Raw genomic sequence first — 20,489 nt, 5'->3', positions numbered from 1 at the left:
TATGTCGCTTGCTTGTGCCACAAGTAAACTAGTCTTCTTATCAAATGATTTTCTTGTGGAGGGGTTAAGTCCATATTTAAGTTCTTTTCTATGCCTTGAAGACAAGGACTTTATATTTCTCTTGTATTGAATGCCAAAACAAAGAACACAAACTGATCATTGATGATTCAAATCAATTTGCAATCCTTGTAAGAAAAGTAAAGACAGAAAGCAAAGCAAAGTAAAATAAAGTGAGAACTATAAGAAAAATGTATGCAAATACTTATGGAATGTTAGTTAAAAGGACAGTAAATAACATCAAGGGACCATAACTCGAAAGTAAATGATAAATACAAGCAATCAGGCAAAGTTTAAATCTATTCGGGCAAGTTGAAATGCCTTCTAGGCAAGTTTTTACAGTTATTGGCAATGTTTTGAGAAAGGACTCTAATACAGGAAATAAGTACTACAAGGGAAAGTAGCAGAGTTATAAATATAAAGGAATGTTTGAACTACAAAGGGAAAATTAGCAACGAGGTTGTAGAGATCTTAGAAGTCCTTTTGTATGTTAAGTTGAGTGACATTTCTTCAATGTGTCTCCTGCCTTTTATAGAAACTGCTTATTTCTTCCAAAGTAAGTTCTCAGTTCAGGTCCAAGTGGTTGGTGTGACTTTGGCAAAGGATATAAGTTTCCCACTTGGATACTTGAGTTTTGATCCTCTTGTATCTATGACTTTGCCATTGAAAATCTTTTCTATAAAAACCAACTGCAAAATCCGTCCTTCAATGTGAACGTTGGTGATAATCTCATTTTTCAATTATTCAACCATTTCATTTTACCAAATTTAATGTTAGTTAGATTAGTGAACATTTATATGTTTTGATGCAACAACAGAATGTTATATGTAACAAGTAGTTTTGTTGGTTCGTTAATTGGTCATATTTCCACCCAAATACGCCACATCAAAAGTAATTAAATACCCAGCAAGCAAACTAGGAGGATAAAGAATTGGATCCTGACCAGGCCCAATGCTCATTTTCAGTCCAAACAGTCACGACTCACTCGTTCACTCCAAACGTTCAAAAAACCCAGCTCAATCGTCTTCCCGTTTATTGACGAATTGATACAAATTTGCGTTGATACATTTTTTTTTTTAGGAACGAACGACCAAAACGTCGTTTGGAGAAATCCAGAAAGGTATGCTACAATTTTTTTTACAAGTTTTACATGTCTTTTTGCTCTGTTAAAAAATTTTGGGTTCGAGTATTGTTCAGCACACAAGCACCAAGCACATGCAGGAGATGACAGAAGAACAAGAAGCTCATATAAGAATAACATTAACATAACATGTACTCTTCAAATAATATCAATAGTCAAGTACATTATCAGAAATAAACTCAAGATACCATATATAAAGATTATAAAGATACACAAGTATAATCCATCTGTACGGATGGACGCAACATATAACCAGCTGAGATATAGATAAATAAATTACGAGACAAGTCAATTAACCTCCCTATGTAAGATTCAGGGAAGGGTGGATTTGTGTTCAGGTGGGGAGAGTGAAGGGAGGGGTGCGCCCTTGGGGAGGGTTGGGATGGAGGGCAGTGTAGGCTTTGGTAGCTCAGCTGGAAGATGGGGGAGAGTTGGCAATTCAGGCTTAGGCAATGGTGGCAGTTCAGGCTTCGGCAAAGTCGGGAAATTGGGAAGTGGTGGCAATTCAGGCTTTGGAAGCTGAGGCACCTCATGCAAGGTTGGAACATGGGGTACTTCAGCCAACTTGGAGCCTTCAGACTTTGGGACATTTTCGGCTTTAGGTAGTGGAGGCAGCTCAGGCTTTGGAAACTTGGGCAATTCAGGTTTAGGCAATGGCGGTAGCTCAGGCTTTGGAAGCTCATGTGGCAACTCAGGCTTTGGCAGCGACGGGAAATTGGGAAGTGGTGGCAGCTCAGGCTTCGGAAGCTCTGGCACTTGAGGCAAGGAAGTCTCCAGAAGAAAGCGAGCCCCCGCAACCATTTTATCAGAGCTCATAAGTGAGAAAGTAAAGAGCACAAGCAGTGGTAAGACGTAGGCCGGGCGGAGGCCATGATCGACCACCATATTTGAAACTAGCTAGATTAAAAAGGAACGAAGTTATATAGGAGAAATGCAGTTTGCAGTTGTTGCATGCAATTGCAAAGGTACAAGTTGTGTTTTAGCATGAAAATCTAAGCCAGTATTTATAGAGATATATAAAGAGTTGGGTAGCCTTGAAAAACATGGAGCTCTCAAAGGTTAGGTCAATGGGCGTTGGTGTTGTTAGTTCAACTTCTGAACTGCGTATCTATGCTTCATTTCTTTGCTTTCCACAAGTATGTTGACAACTGTATAAGATTGTTTCCCATACAAGCATTTTGTATGTATAAAATATTGAGTGCAAATCTATTAATCTTGGGGAGAGGACATACGTTTTCTATTCCGGCTCTTTTGTGTTAGTTAATCTAACTAGTTGCACTCAAGACTTGTTTACCAATAAAAAGAAGAAGAAAGTTAAAAGACTTCAAAACTTCCGTACGGGAATAGTATAGCACATTCACTATTTTAGATTTAACACGTATTTCAAGACTTGTTAACGAGAAAATGTTAGATAGTTGGAATGTTCGGGTAACGTAATAAAAAGAGTAAGTTTTCATAAAATTAATAAAAAATTAATGATAGTAACAATATTCAATTAAATTTAGACCTAGTTTGGTATTACATTTTTTTTTTCCCACCAAAAACTGCTTCATTTAAAATTAAGCAGTAAAAAAGTATTTGCTAAAAATAAAATATACTGCTTATTTTAAAAGTAATGACCTCTAGATAGAAACTTTTAAAAGCAGCATGTCGGTTATTTTTAAAAACTGTTTTGATAAAAAGCAAAGTTGAACCTTTAGAATATTTTTAATTCCTGTAATAAGTCCATTAATTTTAAACAATGACATTATTTATTCTTTTAGACACTACTTTTCGTACTCACAACACTTTAAAAAACAGTTTATCAAACGCTCAACTACTTTGTTTTGCAGTTGATTATTCTTAAAGTATAGCATAAGCAATTTATTAAAAAAGCACATCTATCCCAAACTTATAAATAGGTTAATGAGACTTTCAAGTACATTATAACATTTCGAGCTCCTTTCATGATGTCTTTTAAACCTCATCGATGCTCAAGTTCAACTTCTGCACCCTAACCTCGACAAAGCTTCCTTCTAGAAAGTTTCCGACAACTGATGTACGACCACTCCTTCTCGAACCCTATCACCACCATCCGCTTCACGATCTCGTGGAGGTCGTTGATGGTTCTAGAAGGAATAGTTTTAATCAGGATGTCATAGTCGTTGAGATATGGTGCTCCTCACCGTTGCCAATGACATCTTCTTCTTGATTGACCTAGGCAAAATTATTATAGAGAGGAATTTTGAGTTTCAAGTGGCAAATCAGAGGGTAAAGTGGAGCGAATTTTGAGTTTTAGAAAGTAAAGTGACAATTTTTTATTTACAAAGAGCAAAGTGAGATTAAAATCGAATTCCAAGGGACATAGCTAAAAGTAAGCCTAGTATAATCTAGTCATTCTTTGTTATTAACTTGAGCCTTATCATATTTATGTAATTGACCTTAGAGTGTAATTTTGAACCATCATGATATATCTTAAATGACACTGAGACCTTAATTTTGGTACGGTACGATAGATACTCCCTTTCTATATATAATATTGAGTTCTCGCAAGTTGCAATATTTATTTTGTAGGTTGCAACACCCTTCTGCCAAATGTTTTACATGATCCTTGAAAAAAAAAGTCTTACAAGAACATGGTGTAGGACCACATAGCGGTCGATTAAATTGGCTAAACTTAGCGAAAAGAGAACAGTAGAAAAGTTTTGGGTAATTTTATCTTTACTTGTCCCACATGAATTAGGTTTCCTTTTCTCTAGTTAATTACAATTTTCTTTTATGTTTCCTTTATTCATTAGATTTCCATGAACTACTAGAATTAGGGTTTGATGTCTATAGAAAGACTTATCTTGGAGTTAGTAATTCAAATTACTCACGTTATTATCAATTCAACTTTGGAGATTTTCTTTATTTTTTGGTGAACTCTGGAACATTGATGAACTTCAGTTTATGTTGTTGGATTTGACGCTTGTCAATCCTTCTATTATATTTTTTTCTGCTGCGTCAGAACATTAAGAAGTTTACCATGTTTTGAAAAGGACACAAAAATAGGTCTATGATGATCTTTTGTACAAATTCCCAACACTAATCGTGTTGGCTCACATTTTTTCCGAATAAAGTGGTTTAAATTTGTGTTTGGTGAGAATCGAATTTAAGACCTCTCACTTACAAATAAATAGGAATATCACTAGATAATAATACAAATTGTTGGCTCACATTTTCAATGTTGAGTTTTTCGCAAAAAAAAATTGTGAGCATTAAGGAAAATGTTATAATAAATTAGAAGCGGCTTTACTATTCAGTCACATAGGTACCTTTATGGAATCTATAAGCTGAAAATAAAAAAATAATAAAATTATCGTAATTTACTACCAGTTGTTCTTGTTTTTTAAAAGATTAAAAAAGTTTCATTCAAGTCTTTCATACACTTGAAGAAGCATATAATGCAACAAAAATTACAAAAAGAAAAGTTTTATGATGGCTAAAAAAGTAAATAAAAACCGTGAACATTAGCTAACCTTTTTTTTTTTTTTTAAATTGTGACCGTTGAATTTTCACGAAATCTTTTCCATGGTCTTTAAGAAAATTGCTACGAGTAATTTGAAGTGGTCTTACCGCTTATTGAGTCACATAAGTATTTATTATTTATTATTTACGAGTCTTACCATTCCTTAGCATGCATTTCCCATTACAGAAAACCTATATGAAGGGGGATGAGTAGTTTTATAGCGCCTGCTGAAATAGTGTGTTCTATGAGGATGTCATGTTCGTCACCATTATGAAGGGTTGAATCTTGGATTCAATTCGTTTTACTTGTAAAAAATAGAAACAAAAGGACAGGCCCCTTTCAAAATAGTGAGTTCATTTTGTAGTGCTTCTGTTTTGTGATGCTTTGGAGAATATATATGTATCAATTAAGTTGTAATTAACAACAAGATTTTTGTTTTGAAATAAATATAAGGCTAAGTTTTCTGAATCTAGATTTTACCAGATGATATTGAAGAATAACAAACTCAATTAGGAATAACATTAAAATAATACTCATCAAATGATATGAGCAAGTACATGATCAGAAAGAAACTCAAGAGAACTTAATGATTACAAAGATACATAAGTAGTATAATCCATCTGTAAGGATGGATGTCATAAAACCAGCTGAGATATATAGATGAGTAGTGAGGAAAATAAATTAATCAACCCCCATATACATATGATTCAGGGAAGGGTTGTTTTGTGAGGTGGGGTGAGTGAAGGGATGGAGGGTAATGTGGGCTTTGGTAGCTCAGTTGGAAGATGGGGAAGAGTTGGTATTTCAGGCAACTTTGGCAAATCAGGCTTAGGCAATGGTGGCAGCTCAGGCTTTGGAAACGTTGGGAACTCGGGAAGTGGTGGCAATTCAGGCTTGGGAAGTTGAGGCACCGCAGGCAAGGTTGGAACATGGGGCACTTCAGCCAATTTCAGGCCCTCTGGCTTTGGTGCATTTTCGGCTTTAGAGAGTGGTGGCAACTCAGGCTTCGGAAACTTTGGCAATTCGGGTTTAGGCAATGGCGGCAACTCAGGCTTTGGAAGCTCATGCGGCAGCTCAGGCTTTGAAAACTTTGGCAATTCAGGTTTCGGCAACTGTGGCAGCTCAGGCTTTGGAAGCTCATGTGGCAACTCAGGCTTTGGAAACTTTGGCAATTCGGGTTTAGGCAACGGCAGCAGCTCAGGCTTTGGCAACGTTGGGAAATTGGTAAGTGGTGGCAGCTCAGGCTTCGGAAGCTCGGGCACATGAGGCAAGGAAGTCTCCAGAAGGCAGCGAGCCCCCGCAACTATTGTTTTGGAGCTCATAAATGAGAAGGTAAAGACCAGAACTAGTGGTAATACGAAGGCCGGGCGGAAGCCATGATCGACCACCATATTTGGAGCTAGCTAAATTAATGGTAACGAATGTATAGGACGAATGAAGTTTGCAGTTGTTGCATGCAAAGGTAAAAGCTGTGTTTTTTCATGAAAATTTAAACCATTATTTATAGAGAAATATAAAGGTTAGGTCAAACGGTATTGGTGTTGTTAGCTCAACTTCTGAACAGCATATCTATACTTCATTTCATTCCCTTCCACAGGTTTGTTGACAACCTTACACGATTGTTTCCCATATGAGCTTTATATATATATATATATGCAAAATACTGAGTTTAAATCTATAATTCTTGCCAAGATGAGCTACCAGATGGACGATTAATAATAATAGTTCCCTGTTTTACAAGGAACTGTTGAGAGTTTAATGGAACTTTTGTAAAAGAACCAAAAACAGTACTATGTTTTCCCATAACTCATTCATTGGGAAAGTTAGCTTAAACAATACAACAAAATCTTGACTTCAGATTTAAATTTGAGAAATACGGACAAATAAAACCGTGACTTAATTACATGTATACGGCTCATTGTTTGTTCATTAAATTAACATGCACAATCTTCATTGATGAATTTTTTTCCGCCAATATCTTCGATGATCCTCCATCAGTGAAAGCTACGGTGCATTTAGTACTTGCAAAGTAGATGCTGTAAACAGTGTCATACTTCTCACCTTTCCTCTCTCTGAGTAGAAATATATTGTATAAAAAGATAAAAAAAGATATTTTGATTTAGGCTCAATCAACATAGCTACTTTTTGGTTTAACCCACCATTTATGTTGTTTCGATTTTAACCATAATTTTGCATTTATTCCTGATTTATATGACTATTTTGCCGTTGATGGTAAACATAGAATTATGGGTGAATGGTCGATATAATCCCTGAGCTATCACCTTAGTGAAAATTAGATTCTTGAATTATTTTTTGGGTAAAATAAGTCCCTATTCATTAAAAATTACTAATTTCATCCCTACTAATATATTCTAAGCCATTTAATTTATCTAATTTTTCGTCATCTTAAGGCACTTGCTACAATTTAGAGTGTAATATCGTCATTTTCTCGCCTCTAAGCCCTTACCATTTCATATAGGTTGCGAATCTAATGTCTAATTTACCCTACAAAGTAAACTTCATACACTATATCTTTATGGAAAATTACCAAGCTACTCTCCAATGTGTATCATATTCAAGTAACATGACTTAAATTGACGGAAAATTGAATATAGTAGCTTAAAATCTAATATTAGGGATGTAATTGGTAAATTTTTATAATTCAAAAACTGATTTTTCTGAAAAAATAGTTTAGAGACCTAATTTTCACTCAGGTAATAATTCAAGAACTAAATTGACAATTCACCCTAGAATTATTATTATGTTTTTGACAAAACCCTCCTACGGTACCTATACATTTGGTATCAAAAATTCCACAAACAGTACCTATACAATCGGTATCAAAACCCAAAACCCACCCCGACAACTATACATTCAGCATCAAAACCCACCTCGGCACCTATACATTTGGTATGAAAACCCACAATACTTAAAAAATGGGTATCAAACCTAGTAATACTTAAAAAATGGGTATCAGATCTAGTACCTATAAAATCGGTATCAAACTCGCTACGAGACTTTCTAAAGATACACTACATTGAATAATCAACATGTACCTTAAGGTATTCTACCTCAAGGATAGAATTAGGTTCGATTGCGATAATTCACCTCTCATACAAATTCAGGTAGAATCAATAAAAGTCAGCCTATATTGAATAAAGACATTTTTTTTTTTTTTTTTAGTTCTAAAAGGTCTAAAAAACTCTTGGCATTCAATTATGACTTTTTGCAATTCTACAGATTAAAATTTAGATGTATTCAAAAGTTCATTGATTTTAAAGGGTTTTAAAAAGTCATGTACTTTCATAGACTTTGAGGCTTTTTATGGTATGTTTATTGTCAATTTGTCATAGCAAATCCAACCTCTTTTCCAAAGATTTTGATGGATTTCACTATAATGATATACTTCCCCACCCACATAATGCAAGGATGATCACTATTTCTACTTTCACCATTCCATGTGGTAACCACCTCTTAACCATGACCACCTCTGCTACCCTATTGCCGATAATTGCCAACATCGTCACCACCATCATCACCACTAATGCCGCCATCGCAACCATTATATCATTTCTTCTACCATCACCTTGTCATACTCATCACCGATTCATTTTCACCACCATCAATTCATATCTTCCACCAAAAATACAAGGAGCCGAGTTGTAGCTTCAAGAATTCTTCCATGCCATCAAATTCAACCATGTCTATGATCGATCATGAACATTTTTTTATTTTATTTTATTTTTTTTTTGCTAGGGCTAAGATGTAGCCTAGTTATGACCGACTAAGGATAGACATGGTTGAATAATGGCATAGAAGAATTATTGAAACTCCTACTCGGCTCCAAAGCAATGCAACGTTCGACTCCTTGTATTTTTGGTGGAAAATATGAATTGGTGGTGGTGAGAAAGAATTCCCATACCCTCTCTCTATATATGTCACAAACCTTTAGAATTAGGGTAGGAACTAGCAAATCCAAATTGGATTTGGATTCGAGTCTTTGTTGGCAAGCAAAATCAAAGCATTTTTCCTTTTCCTCTTTGAACACGGCACCACTCCTAATCCTATTTGGATTTTGTTCCTTGATCAGCCAAATTTACTTGCATAGGTTCAACGGCACATGATAGCAACCCAACTCGTAATTCTTCAGGTATTCTCGTATTTTTACTTAAATCTACATATTGTTCTCAATCCATATTTTCTATAAAATTCTCACAAAACACATTACATCCAACAATCTAGCAACAAAACATGACTAAATAATAGGTAAAAGAGGTACGAGTATGCATATAATATCAACCTAACAAGTGCATTTAAAAATTTAAACTTAATTTAGTGCATCCTTTGTACAATTTAAAAGTAGAAAGGAAAATGAAAAAGAAAATATCAGCACCGGCCGGGTACCTGGCATAGGGGACAAAAATTCTGAAATTAGCCCTCAGCCACTCACACAAGGTGACAGGAGTACTGGTAATGTAATTTTAGGGTTAGCCCCACTTGATTTGGACCTCACAAATTATTACTATGATACAAAAGCCTAGTAGTCCCCATTCTTGTTTATTACGACCTCTCCGAGTAGACCTACGACATAACAACAGCTTTGCATTTTCCATGTGTTACTCAAGGCATTTCCTTTTCAATTGCCTTGTTCTCATTAGGAAAGGTGTGACAAAATCGCCTCCCTCCTTATTTCATCACATGTAATTTGTTTGTCAAGTTTTTCAGCCAAGTTCAAACTGATCTTCCCATTTTTGCTGCCAGCAGTTGGTTCACTATAAGAAAGAGCTAGTAGGCTCACATTACGTAGTACTCACAGACAATGAGCCCCATGGCACTTGTGGAAAAATTTAAGTCAGCTGCACGGACTGCATCTGTTTTTTATCAAGGAAATTGCACCTTCAAATGCATCACAGAGGAGACGCCACTGTCTTGCTGCTTTGATTCTTCAGCACCTCCAAGGCCCTTGTTCATCGTTACACCAACGGTTGCCGGCACCTACCCTGTAATCTTGCTTCATCACGGCTTCTACCTCAGCAACTATTTCTACAAAGAGTTACTCCAGCACAAAGCTTCTCATGGATTCGTAGCTGTAGCACCTCAGGTACTATTGTCTTACAATATTCTATATTAAGGCCATATAGTGTAATTTTTTTTCCTACTTTAACAATTATTGTCCTTGATATTTGAGCTCTAATCTACTACAACAAAAGGATCATGAGTGTTTGAAAATGCTTTTATGCCTATAAGAACTTTTCACTAGTACAAAAACATGTTTGCGCGACGAAAACTTGCGCGACGCAGCTAAATGCGTCGCGCAAAGTATGTTTTGCGTGACGTTAAACACAAAACGTCGTGCAAATGGCCTTTGCGCGACTGCACTTTGCGCGACATTTTGTGCGTCCCGCACGATTTTGGCGCTGAAGCAAGTAATTTGTACCCTTTTTCTGTTGACTTTGCGTGACGCAGGGCTACGTGAGTCGCGCAAAACAGCTTTGCGCGACGCACGTGCACTTAGGTCGCGCAAAACATCTTTGCGTGACGTATGTGGCGTCGCGCAAAACAGCTTTGCGCGATGTAAGTGCACATACGTCACGCAAAGTCAGCGACTTTTTTTTTCTTTACTTAATCAGTTTGGGTGGTAGAAACTGCAAACTAGTTGCAGCAGCTACCTCCCTTGGATCTTGACAATGTTTTCGCCATGCTTTCATGCAACCTCATTCAATATTCCTTCAACACCTTATTTACACTTTAAAACCTACATCTATGGATGGTTTATCTCGTTCGCACCTTTAAGAATAATATTTTGCAACGTTTACTTATTTGAAACAAGAGAAATTTAGAATCTGGGAATGAAAATGAAAAGAACAAATGAATATGCAAACAACGAGCCTTCGAATTGGTTAAAATTCCTGATCCACGTGTTAGTAACTAACAAGCTAAATTTTTTCAATTCCATGTGTTAGTAAACAAATAGATTGGCAAGTCGAGAATTGTATTTTTGAACTTTAATCTTTTAAGACGATTAAAATTTAATAAAAATCTAGTGTCAGATTGTATATTGATTTTAGTCTCTTAATGTGTACTGAATTCAAACTCATATTATATTTTTGTTTTATAGATATCTTATTTAATGTCATTGCATTAAATTTTAAATTTATTATTATACACATTAAGAGACTTTAAATTGACGATCGAATTAGTTCATTGTATTCATATAGGGTCAAGGAGTTAAAACTACCGTTAAATCGTTAAGTTCTTTGAAAACCATAAGCATTGACGAAGCACTCGTTCGCACCTTTAAGAATAATATTTTGCAACGTTTACTTATTTGAAACAAAAAAAAATAATAATAAATAAAGCAGATGTAGCCTTCACAAAGGTTGTTTACGTGAAGCCCCACTACGTGGCAAAACTATCGAAGCAGGAGGCATCGGAGCGAGATCATTCGAGGCCTCAATACTTGGTGGAACGCTAGATGACCCAGGAAAAAGGTGCCTCTGGAGATAAGCCGCAAGCCGTTGACGGTCACTTTGAATCCGACCTTCAGATTCTTGTAGCTCATCAAGCTTCCTCTTCATGCCCGTCGAATAATTGTTTGCAAGCACGTGCAAACTTCTATTCTCGTGCTTAAGCTGTTTGATCTCTTGCTTGAGACTTTCCACCTCTGCCATCAACGATTCAACCTGACGGGAGCGAGCAAGTAGGCGTTGGCCCATGTTGGACACAGAGCCTGCACACTGAACATTGAAAGCGAGGGACTCTTGAACGGCCAACTCATCGGACCGTCCTGAAAGCAGCCTACTATCTTTAGGAGTGAGGAGGTTCCTAGCTACTATCGTAGCTGTTGTTGCATCCGTCATCATGGAGTCTTCACCTGTAAGAGGGCCATTAGAAGATAAAAAAGAAGGGCGCCATACATTACCTTGACGGGGCGCAACCGGATCGCTGTTGAGACTCAAATCTAAGCAAAGGTTAGATGGGTTAGCCATTTTTCAAAGGTGTTCAAAGAGAAGGGTTGGATGGAGTAAAATCTAAAAGGGCCGGAGACGATTTTCAAGAATGGGCAATCTTCAAAGTGTGCATGTTGGAGGTGATCGATACCTCTATAAAAAGCCAAGGCGACAAGACCACCGATTCAAAAAGCCGGAATTTCAAGCGTAAAGTTCGACGACGCTCTCTCGGCTTTCCAGAAAACGCGTTCAACTTTGTCAAAAGATCTCTGACAAAGTTGAAAACACGTGGAGGTCATCATCGCAACTACACACTTTTGCCGACAAGCGTAAAGTTCGGCGACGCTTTCTCTGCTTTTCAAAAAACGCGTGCAACTTTGTCAAAAGATATCTGACAGAGCCGCATCCGCACTACTACGTGTCGTTCAGAAATCCAAGAGGCGTTTGTTCAGAAATCGAAGAGGCGTTTGTTCAGAAATCGAAGAGGCGTTTGTTCAAAAAGCAAAGAGGCGCTAGCTCAGAAATCAAAGAGGCGTTCGTTCAGTACCACCACTTGCTATTGGGAAATCCCTATATATGTCGACCTTCATCTTTTATGGCAAGGCAGACCTGAAGAAAATGCCCAACTCTTCCTCACCTCTGAGGGCGCATTCCCAGCAAAGCCTCTCGAAATACTCAATTTTTTCTTCTTCCCCAAAGAAGATACCAGATGCCTGGAGTACAGATGACCCAGGAGGAAACGGTAGATCGAAGCATGTGGAGACAAGCACAACAAATACATGTGCTGATTCATTCACCGCTTCTTCAAAAGCAAAGGTATCTCATATCATCAAGGTCAAAAGCAAAAGTATCTCATATCATGCTCTTTCCCTGTCTTTTTCTTTGTCCTTGTTCTTACTCGCATGGCAAAGTGAAAGAAGCAATCAGCCGGCACTTGGAGTCAGTCTTCCGATCTGGAACCGACTGCCTGGAATCTATTCCCTGGTTGCTTACCTAGCGTTGCTCTCGAGTAGTCATCTTCAACGGTTGATACACTTCCAGAGAAGGGACCACTTCTGCAAAGGGGAGCAAGTAAGGCAAGTGAAAATGATACATTGAAGCATGTGGAGACAAGCAACAACTGCATATGCTGAGTTATCCTCTAACCCTCTTCAATACGAATTGGAGAGATTGAACAAAGAAACAGATAAAAGGAGTAAGCTCAGACCTTCGGGGGAGAACAAAAGAATCCTCCAGCCCAGTTCAAGATTAAGCCTGTGGAAAATCAACGATGGGAGGAAACCAGTTCAAGATTAAGCCTGTGGAATCACCAAGATCAAAGTTTTGTCGCGTTACTTGATCTCTAAATGTTTTTTTTTCCTATTTTTGGCGTATGCGATCTCGAAGCATATACAAACAAGTTTGACGGTTGGATCGTTGAAACTAGTTTCGTACAATGTGTTTCCCATCAAGTGCAATGGTATATGTATTTACTAAGTAGATTTTAATTTATTTATTTTGTGCTTATAACACTTAAGAAATTGAATGATATATATGTAAAAAAAATTATTATGGGTTTTTTTTAGAATAATATATTATTGTGGGGTTTATGTGAAATAAAAATTGAACTTGAAAGGAGTAAAGTCACATTTTTGGTAATTTTTTTAATACTTAAAAAAAAAATAAAAAAACCTTGCGCGACGCTTTAATCGTCGCGCAAAACCACTTTGCGTGACGTCGAATTGTATACCTACGTCACGCGAATTGATAATTTTGGCGAAAAATAGGCGCTTTTTTTCAATTTTTCCAAGTTTTGCAACCATATATCCTATCCTATTTTCCTCTCGGTTTTTCTTTCCGTAGAGCTCTTTTCCTCAAATTGCAGACCTCTTTTCCTCTTCCTCTTGCTTAAATTGCAGACTTTCCTCTCGCTCAAATTGCAAATCAAATTGCAGGAAAAGACTTTGTGCTCAAGGTATATAATAAGGTATGTAGCCTCATTATTACACCTTATCTTATCTCCTGTTGATACGAATTTTGTTGGTTTTTCGATTTTATCAGGGTCCCTTTTTTTAACGTCTGGCGTTCGTTGGTGAGTTTTTCTACTTTTTTAGTACTTTTTTGCAGATATAGCCTACAAATGTTGTCCCGAAGGTTGGACATAATCATTACTTCCTATTACAATTATTAAAGTTAATTCAATTAACTAAAGTTGATTTGAATGTGATGATGATGGAGATATTTGCATAGGTGATAGAATCTTGCTGACAACTTTCGATATTCAGATGGAATTTGCGTATGAATTTTGTTTATCTAATTTAGGGTGTTCTGTTTATATCGTTAGATTCGTCGCCTGAGTGTATGATTTGCTTCTGTTTTTTGTTTCAGGAGATGTTGCTCTACATTTATTTGGGCTTTTGTGTGCAGCTTTCAAACCTAGAAGACTACTTGTTGTAGTTTTTTCTTTTTTTGTTTAGACATCTTGTATGCACATTTTCATATGGTTTATAATTAAACTTTTTCTTGGTTTATTGTTTATTGTTTAGAATAATTACAATATTTATTAAAAATTAAATCCAAAATATTAATAAATCCAAAATATTTTTGTCAAAAAAATTAAAAAAAAATTAAAACATAAAAAGTTTGCGCGACGAAAAAGTTCCATAGGTCACGCAAAGTGGGTTTGCGTGACGTAGGTATGTGTCACGCAAAGTGTCTTTGAGTGACGCCAACCCACTTTGCGTGACGCATCCTACGTCACGCCAACCCACTTTGCGTGACGCATCCTATGTCACGCCAACCCACTTTGCGTGACGCACACCCACTTTGCGTGACGCATGTTATTACGTCACGCAAAGACATTTTGCGTGACGCATGTAACTTCTTCGTCGCGCAACGAAGGTTCGTCACGCAAATTTTTGCGCGACGTTTTTTTGACTTTGCGCGACGAAGGACCTACGTCACCCAAAGTATTTTTTGTACTAGTTTGTTTCCTAGTGTGCTTTAATTACCTATACCCTAAACCTTAAACCCTAAACCCTGAAAGGATAATATGCGAGGTAGACAAAATTTGTTCACCACATTTTGTAAGCTAAATAATATGAAAGTTGATGATTGAATATTACTTAAGTGTTGATTAACATGTTTATTTCTTATTGGTGATAAATTATTTAATTTGCAAATTAAGTTTCCCTAGTATTACCCTATCTAAAAATATTTTTCACCATTTTAAATGAACTTCCAAACAAACTTTTAGTTTTAAGGAAAATTTATTAAATGATCAAAAATTAAATCCAAATTGCTAAACAGATAAAAAAAAAAAAATCAAATAATAGCGATACAGTATTGACTGCATAGCAATCATGTATTAAACACCTATCCATCAAATATCGACCATATTTAAAAAATGATCATTTCATGATTTGAAAAAATAAATTAGGATTATTTTGGCCAATTTTCATAGTTTTAATACATTGTCTGACAACAAAATTAATTTGTGAGTTGGGTTTTGTCATTTTGATTAGTTATGTGGGTATGTATGTACCTCCAAGTGGACCTGAGGAAATCGAGTTAGGGGCAAAAGTCATAAACTGGTTACCAAAAGGCCTCCAATCCCTGCTGCCAGAAAATGTTATAGCAGACTTCACCAAAGTTGCTCTATCAGGCCACAGCAGAGGTGGGAAAACCGAATTTGCAACAGCACTTGGGCATGCCAAATCTTCACTCTCCCTCAAAATATCAGTCCTCATAGGCATTGACCCTGTGGCGGGTGCTGACCAACACTGCAGAACATATCCCCATATTCTCACCTATTCCCCTCAGTCATTCAACCTCTCGATTCCGGTCGCAGTGATCGGGACCAGACTGGGACCGGAACCGAAGAATGCTTGCATGGCACAACCATGTGCCCTAGATGGCGTGAACCACAAGGAGTTCTTCTATGAATGCAAAGCCCCATGTGCACTTTTTGTTGTCAAGGACTATGGGCACATGGACATGTTGGACGACGATCCACGGGGCGTGGTTGGGGCATTGTCGGGGTGCATGTGTGAAAATGGGAAGGGACCGAGGGAGCTAATGAGGAAGGCTGTGGGTGGGATTGTTGTGGCGTTTTTGAAGGCTTATTTGAATGGTGATGATAGGGATTTGGTTGCCATTGTTGGTGATCCTTATATTTCTCCTGCAAAGCTTGATGCTGTGCAGTTCATTAGGGCATAAACTCAAGCTCAAGCTCAACGTCTTAGCAGTATGATTATGGTTTCCGGAGTTTTATCAAATTGGTGTGCTCATGCTTACGAAGCTCTTTTATTTTTTTTGTTTCGAGCTAATAATGTATTAGTATTTTGGAGGGATCTTTATACTAATAATGTTTTTGGATTATCTGTGATGTGTGTGGAGTGGAATAAGTTCTTACAATTTGACAGAAATTCAAATAAGTTGATAAGCTGCCAAAGGCTTCAAAAATTCCAATCAAAACTGGTCCCAAATGCAGTAATTAATTAGAAGGGCCAAAAGATCTAGCTAGCGACTTGGAGCTTCGGAAAAAAACAATGTCCCAAGACTCATTGCTTGTTTTGAGAAATATTTCATTGTGACGGGAACATGGGTGGTAAACCATGTGGTTTTATGTAAATGATGGAAAATTTTATTTTTTAAGTTATTAACTTTTTAACCCACATATCTCAATAGTAACACGTGATGTACTACCTCGTGTGTCAGTCACACTAAAAAATCTCTGGTTTATTTTAGAACAAACAAAATAGGAAAACCCATGTGGCAAGTCACCGTAACAACTAAACCAGCCAAGTATTTTCCGGGTTTGTCTATGACATGGTCAATTGAGTATACGCGCTTTGCTAACTACACATAAAGCCCGGGAAGGGGTAAACTAAACTACGTACCAAAGCTACCCAGAACGTTTTACTTGAAAGTAAATCTGTGGCAGCATCAAATACTTGTAGTGCAAGAAAAGTCATTCCAAATCAAGCTTAGTGGGTGATATCTTGCGTGTTCCAAATGATCATTAGTGGACTCTAAACCCCCTAAATGAGAAGGGTAGAGAATACAGAACATGCATGAAAGTCGTCAAAGCAAAGTGTAAACAAGTGTAAAGAGTACGTAATAGAGAGAATGACAAAAAGAAAAAGGATTATAAAGAGAGAACTTTTTATTTTTTTTAAGTTTTACTATTATAACGGGTAGGGAGGAGAGTTAAAAACTGTTGTAATGATTTAGGGGAGAGGGGGAGTTTCGAACTCGGCATGCATGGTAGAAACCCAATACCCTATCTACTAAGATATTGATCACATGCAATTATAGAGAATGTTTGTGTATGCATGTCAAATTAATTAAGTGTAAATGATAGTTGACATGGGCATAGCAACATTATTTAGGGTCAATGTACTCATTTTATGCACTTGAGTTCAAATTCTCATTTATTTAATTATGATTAAATTAAAGTAGAATATCATCATTTAAAAAAAAAAAAAAAACAGTGTAAAGGGTGGAGATACTATTGGTCAATAATATCGTCCTTTCATAAAAACAAGTGTAAAGGGAAGAGATAATTAATACTGGTCAAAATAAAAGGGATACAGGAAAAAGAAAATGCCATATATATCCTCTACTTCTCGCCCTCATGGAATCTTATATATGAAAAGAACTAGTAAATCGAAAGAAGCCATTTCTCGTTTTCTTTTCTGTTTAATTAAGTGGCAGTTCTATCATGATGATCATGAATATGGACATGGAGGTCATGCAGACATATTTGTTCAAAATCACCCTAACAAGCCAATGGAAAGAAGTTGTTAGAACCTATAGGCTTGACCCTCGAGCACACACGGCGAAGATCACGGAGTCAGGTGACACAGCATTACATGTAGCAGTGTCCGATGGCCAAGAAGAGCACATTGAAGAGCTAGTAAAACTGGTTTCCACAAACGAGCTGCTTCAAGTTCGAAACGAGCGAGGGAATACCCCTCTCCACATTGCAGCATCGATGGGGAATGTGAGAATGTCTGAGTGCATTGCCAGACACCATCCCATGTTGGTTGGTGCTCTTAACAAAGAAAATGAGACCCCTCTCTTCTTGGCTGCTCTCTACGGTAAAAAATCTGCCTTCTTATGTCTACACTACATCTGCAGCCTTCATGATAATCAGCAACGCTACAAGTACTGCAGGAGGAAGGACGGTAATACTATCTTGCATTGTGCAATTGCTAGGGACTACTTTGGTAATTAACCTCATCACTTAATTAATTTGATTAATTTATTGCATACTTCCATGTATCAACTAACTAATATTTGTTTATCCTAAATGTATTTTGAAATTGACAAATTGTGAATCTGAATCTCCTATCCAATAAATACACAATATTTACAAGCTTACATCTTTTGTTGACAGACGGTTTGGAAAGAGAACGTTTCTCTATATTAAGAATATGATTGACAATACCAACTTTGTTGTTGTGATTGACAGATTTGGCCTTTCAGATAATCGATCTGTATGAAGATCTAGTTTTTTACGTCAATGAAGAAGGACACTCCCCTCTTCATCTTCTTGCCAGTAAGTCTTATGCATTTGCAAGTGGTAGTCGGCTTGGACCATGGGACAAAATCATTTACAATTGTAAGTGTTATATACCAAGACAAAAAGCTAGAATCACATAAGTTTTGTGCTAAAGTACTCATCAAGACGAAAAGCTAGAATCACAGAAGTTTTGTGTTAAAGTACTCATTCTTCTCAATTTATCTGTATGGCAGCTGTATATGTTGGTAAGCTCAAAAGGGAGGAACGACCGGATCATTTTAACGACGAGCTAACAAAGACATTGAAAGATGGAAGGGATCCCAAATATCCAGAAAACTATCAAACTTGCATCACCTTCTTTCGGTTGGTGTGGAGTATGGTTCAAGTATTTGGTATGTGAATTTATATTAGATGAACTAATTTTAATGTCAAACTTTCAATCTATAGAGTTTACTATAAGCATAATTGTATATTTTGCATGCAGTTACCAATAGGAAAGAAGATGATCAGGGGGAAAGCCGAAAAAATTCAGCAGATACAGAGAACCCAGTAGTAGTTCGACCTACGGTTGCTCTGAACAGAAGAAATCCAGGTATAAGCTCTGAGTTGTACTATATATATTACGTTCACTGATAACAAGAAAATAATTATTCTGGTTCAAAATAATAAATAGGATCGCAATCAAATATTGGAGCACAGCAACATCAATCAATTCCGAGCCATTACAGCACCTGCTTTGAGTTCGTAAAACTTTTCTCAAAGGCAACATTGCTGTTTGTTTTTGGATGGGGTATGGACCTGTTCATGTATTGAAAAGAAATTCCCAATCTCTTGGTACTTTAATCTCATGCATGCATCCATAAACATATACAAGAAACGTTTCCCTTGTTACTGCAGGGTCTAAGGGTATAAAGAGGATAAGGGAAAAGAAACAAAAGCACAAATGGTCAGTTCAAATCATGAACGAACTACTAAAACGTGCTTCCTTGTATGCGTATGAAGACAACGGTATGAATCCACAGACAGCACCATCCCACAAAAACAAAAAATATGATGAAACAAGGCCTTATGAAGTTGATCATGGCGATGAAGTTGTCACCCTCGGAGTCGGAAGCAATACTAAACAGCCTGTTGTGAATCCTCCGCGACAAGATGAAAGTAAGGCAAAGAATGATAAAAAGAAAATTGCCGAAGGTAACCGCTTTGGTGCTCTAGCTTCTATGCATGAATTATATATATATATATATATATATATATATATATATATATATATATATATATCAAAGGAAGAAAAAAACCAGGGTTTCAATTATGAAGACATAGTTTTGTTTTAGCTAGCGAAGATATATAATTTAAGTAGATTCAATACGACACTAGCTAGCTTAATTTGGCTAGCCACTAGCTAGCTTAATTTAGCTAGCCAATCTCTAAAGTGCAAGATAAAATGTACCTTGGGATAATTATTGGCAGAAATGAGAGAGAAGATAACCCTTCGAATGGGAAAGAGGGAAACACCCTTCTTGATTGCTGCAAGAAATGGTGTGACTGAAATGGTGGAGAAGATACTTGAACTTTTTCCCGTGGCCATCCGTGACATTAACTCGGAGAGAAAGAATGTAGTGCAGGTGGCTGTGGAGAGCAGGCAACTCCATGTGTACCGGCTCTTTCTAAGGAAAAATATCTCGATGAGAGATAACGTTTTCAGCAAAGTGGATGATAAAGGGAATAGTGTGTTACATCTCGCAGCAATGTTGGGAGACCATCAGCCTTGGCTAAATCATGGGCCTGCGTTCCAAATGCAATGGGAAATCAAATGGTATCAGGTGAGACTTTAAACTCATGCAACTACTGTTGAATAAGAAGAGTATACAAGATAACTCTAATGATCCCAAGAAGAAGAAAATAGAGCACACTCTTAAAGAAAGCTCACAAAACAAACTAATTAGCAAAGTTTTTCTTATTTAGCTCTAGGCTTTGTTTTTCCTTGGATGATATACAATGTTTGAGGACTTGGGTATTTATAGCAAACCAAATGAAAGCTACACCACACACTTACTTCACCTACAACATCCACCTACTTCACCTACAACCTCCACTTACTTCACCAACCTCACACACTTACTTCACCAACCTCACACACTTACTTCACCTACAACATCCACCTACTTCACCTACAATTGACATTGATTCTCAACACTCCCCCTCAATGTCAGCTCTCATTCTTTGCACTGTGCTGAGCAGACAGCGAAAATTTTCGAGCTTGCCTGTACTTAAACTTTTTGTGAACAAGTCCGCAACTTGATCATTCGTCTTGACCTGTCTCATCTCAATCTCTTCTTGTAGAAC

At 37.0% G+C, this 20,489-nt stretch overlaps 4 protein-coding genes across 4 annotated transcripts in view; 2 read left to right on the top strand and 2 right to left on the bottom strand.

Annotated features, from left to right (window-relative positions):
- Positions 1 to 1,304: 1,304 nt before the first annotated feature.
- LOC137743781 (uncharacterized) lies at positions 1,305 to 2,187 on the bottom strand. The gene has a single exon (XM_068483722.2). The coding sequence runs from the start codon at positions 2,081 to 2,083 to the stop codon at positions 1,511 to 1,513; it is 573 nt and encodes a 190-aa protein (XP_068339823.2). The 5' UTR covers positions 2,084 to 2,187; the 3' UTR covers positions 1,305 to 1,510.
- Positions 2,188 to 5,174: 2,987 nt separating this feature from the next.
- On the bottom strand, positions 5,175 to 6,254 carry LOC137743780 (uncharacterized). Its single transcript, XM_068483721.2, has one exon. The coding sequence runs from the start codon at positions 6,074 to 6,076 to the stop codon at positions 5,393 to 5,395; it is 684 nt and encodes a 227-aa protein (XP_068339822.2). The 5' UTR covers positions 6,077 to 6,254; the 3' UTR covers positions 5,175 to 5,392.
- Positions 6,255 to 9,504: 3,250 nt separating this feature from the next.
- Positions 9,505 to 15,891, top strand: LOC137741616 (chlorophyllase-1-like). The gene is made up of 2 exons (XM_088679099.1): positions 9,505 to 9,794; positions 15,139 to 15,891. Exons 1-2 carry the CDS (start codon positions 9,505 to 9,507, stop codon positions 15,830 to 15,832), a joined length of 984 nt encoding a protein of 327 aa, XP_088535225.1. The 3' UTR covers positions 15,833 to 15,891.
- Positions 15,892 to 17,321: 1,430 nt separating this feature from the next.
- Positions 17,322 to 20,489, top strand: part of LOC137741852 (uncharacterized) — an 8,099-nt gene continuing 4,931 nt past the window's right edge. Inside the window, exons 1-7 of the mRNA XM_088679034.1 lie at positions 17,322 to 17,847; positions 18,093 to 18,242; positions 18,377 to 18,535; positions 18,628 to 18,735; positions 18,817 to 18,933; positions 19,041 to 19,337; positions 19,614 to 19,966. Coding sequence (XP_088535160.1) covers positions 17,340 to 17,847; positions 18,093 to 18,242; positions 18,377 to 18,535; positions 18,628 to 18,735; positions 18,817 to 18,933; positions 19,041 to 19,337; positions 19,614 to 19,966 — 1,692 coding nt within the window. The 5' untranslated portion in view covers positions 17,322 to 17,339. The remainder of the gene's footprint in view (positions 17,848 to 18,092; positions 18,243 to 18,376; positions 18,536 to 18,627; positions 18,736 to 18,816; positions 18,934 to 19,040; positions 19,338 to 19,613; positions 19,967 to 20,489) is intronic.

This window comes from Pyrus communis, chromosome 11, assembly GCF_041283825.1.
Source record: "Pyrus communis isolate YQ-2024b chromosome 11, ASM4128382v1, whole genome shotgun sequence".
Taxonomy (NCBI): domain Eukaryota; kingdom Viridiplantae; phylum Streptophyta; class Magnoliopsida; order Rosales; family Rosaceae; genus Pyrus; species Pyrus communis.
This window is presented reverse-complemented; position numbering and strand designations above follow the sequence as displayed.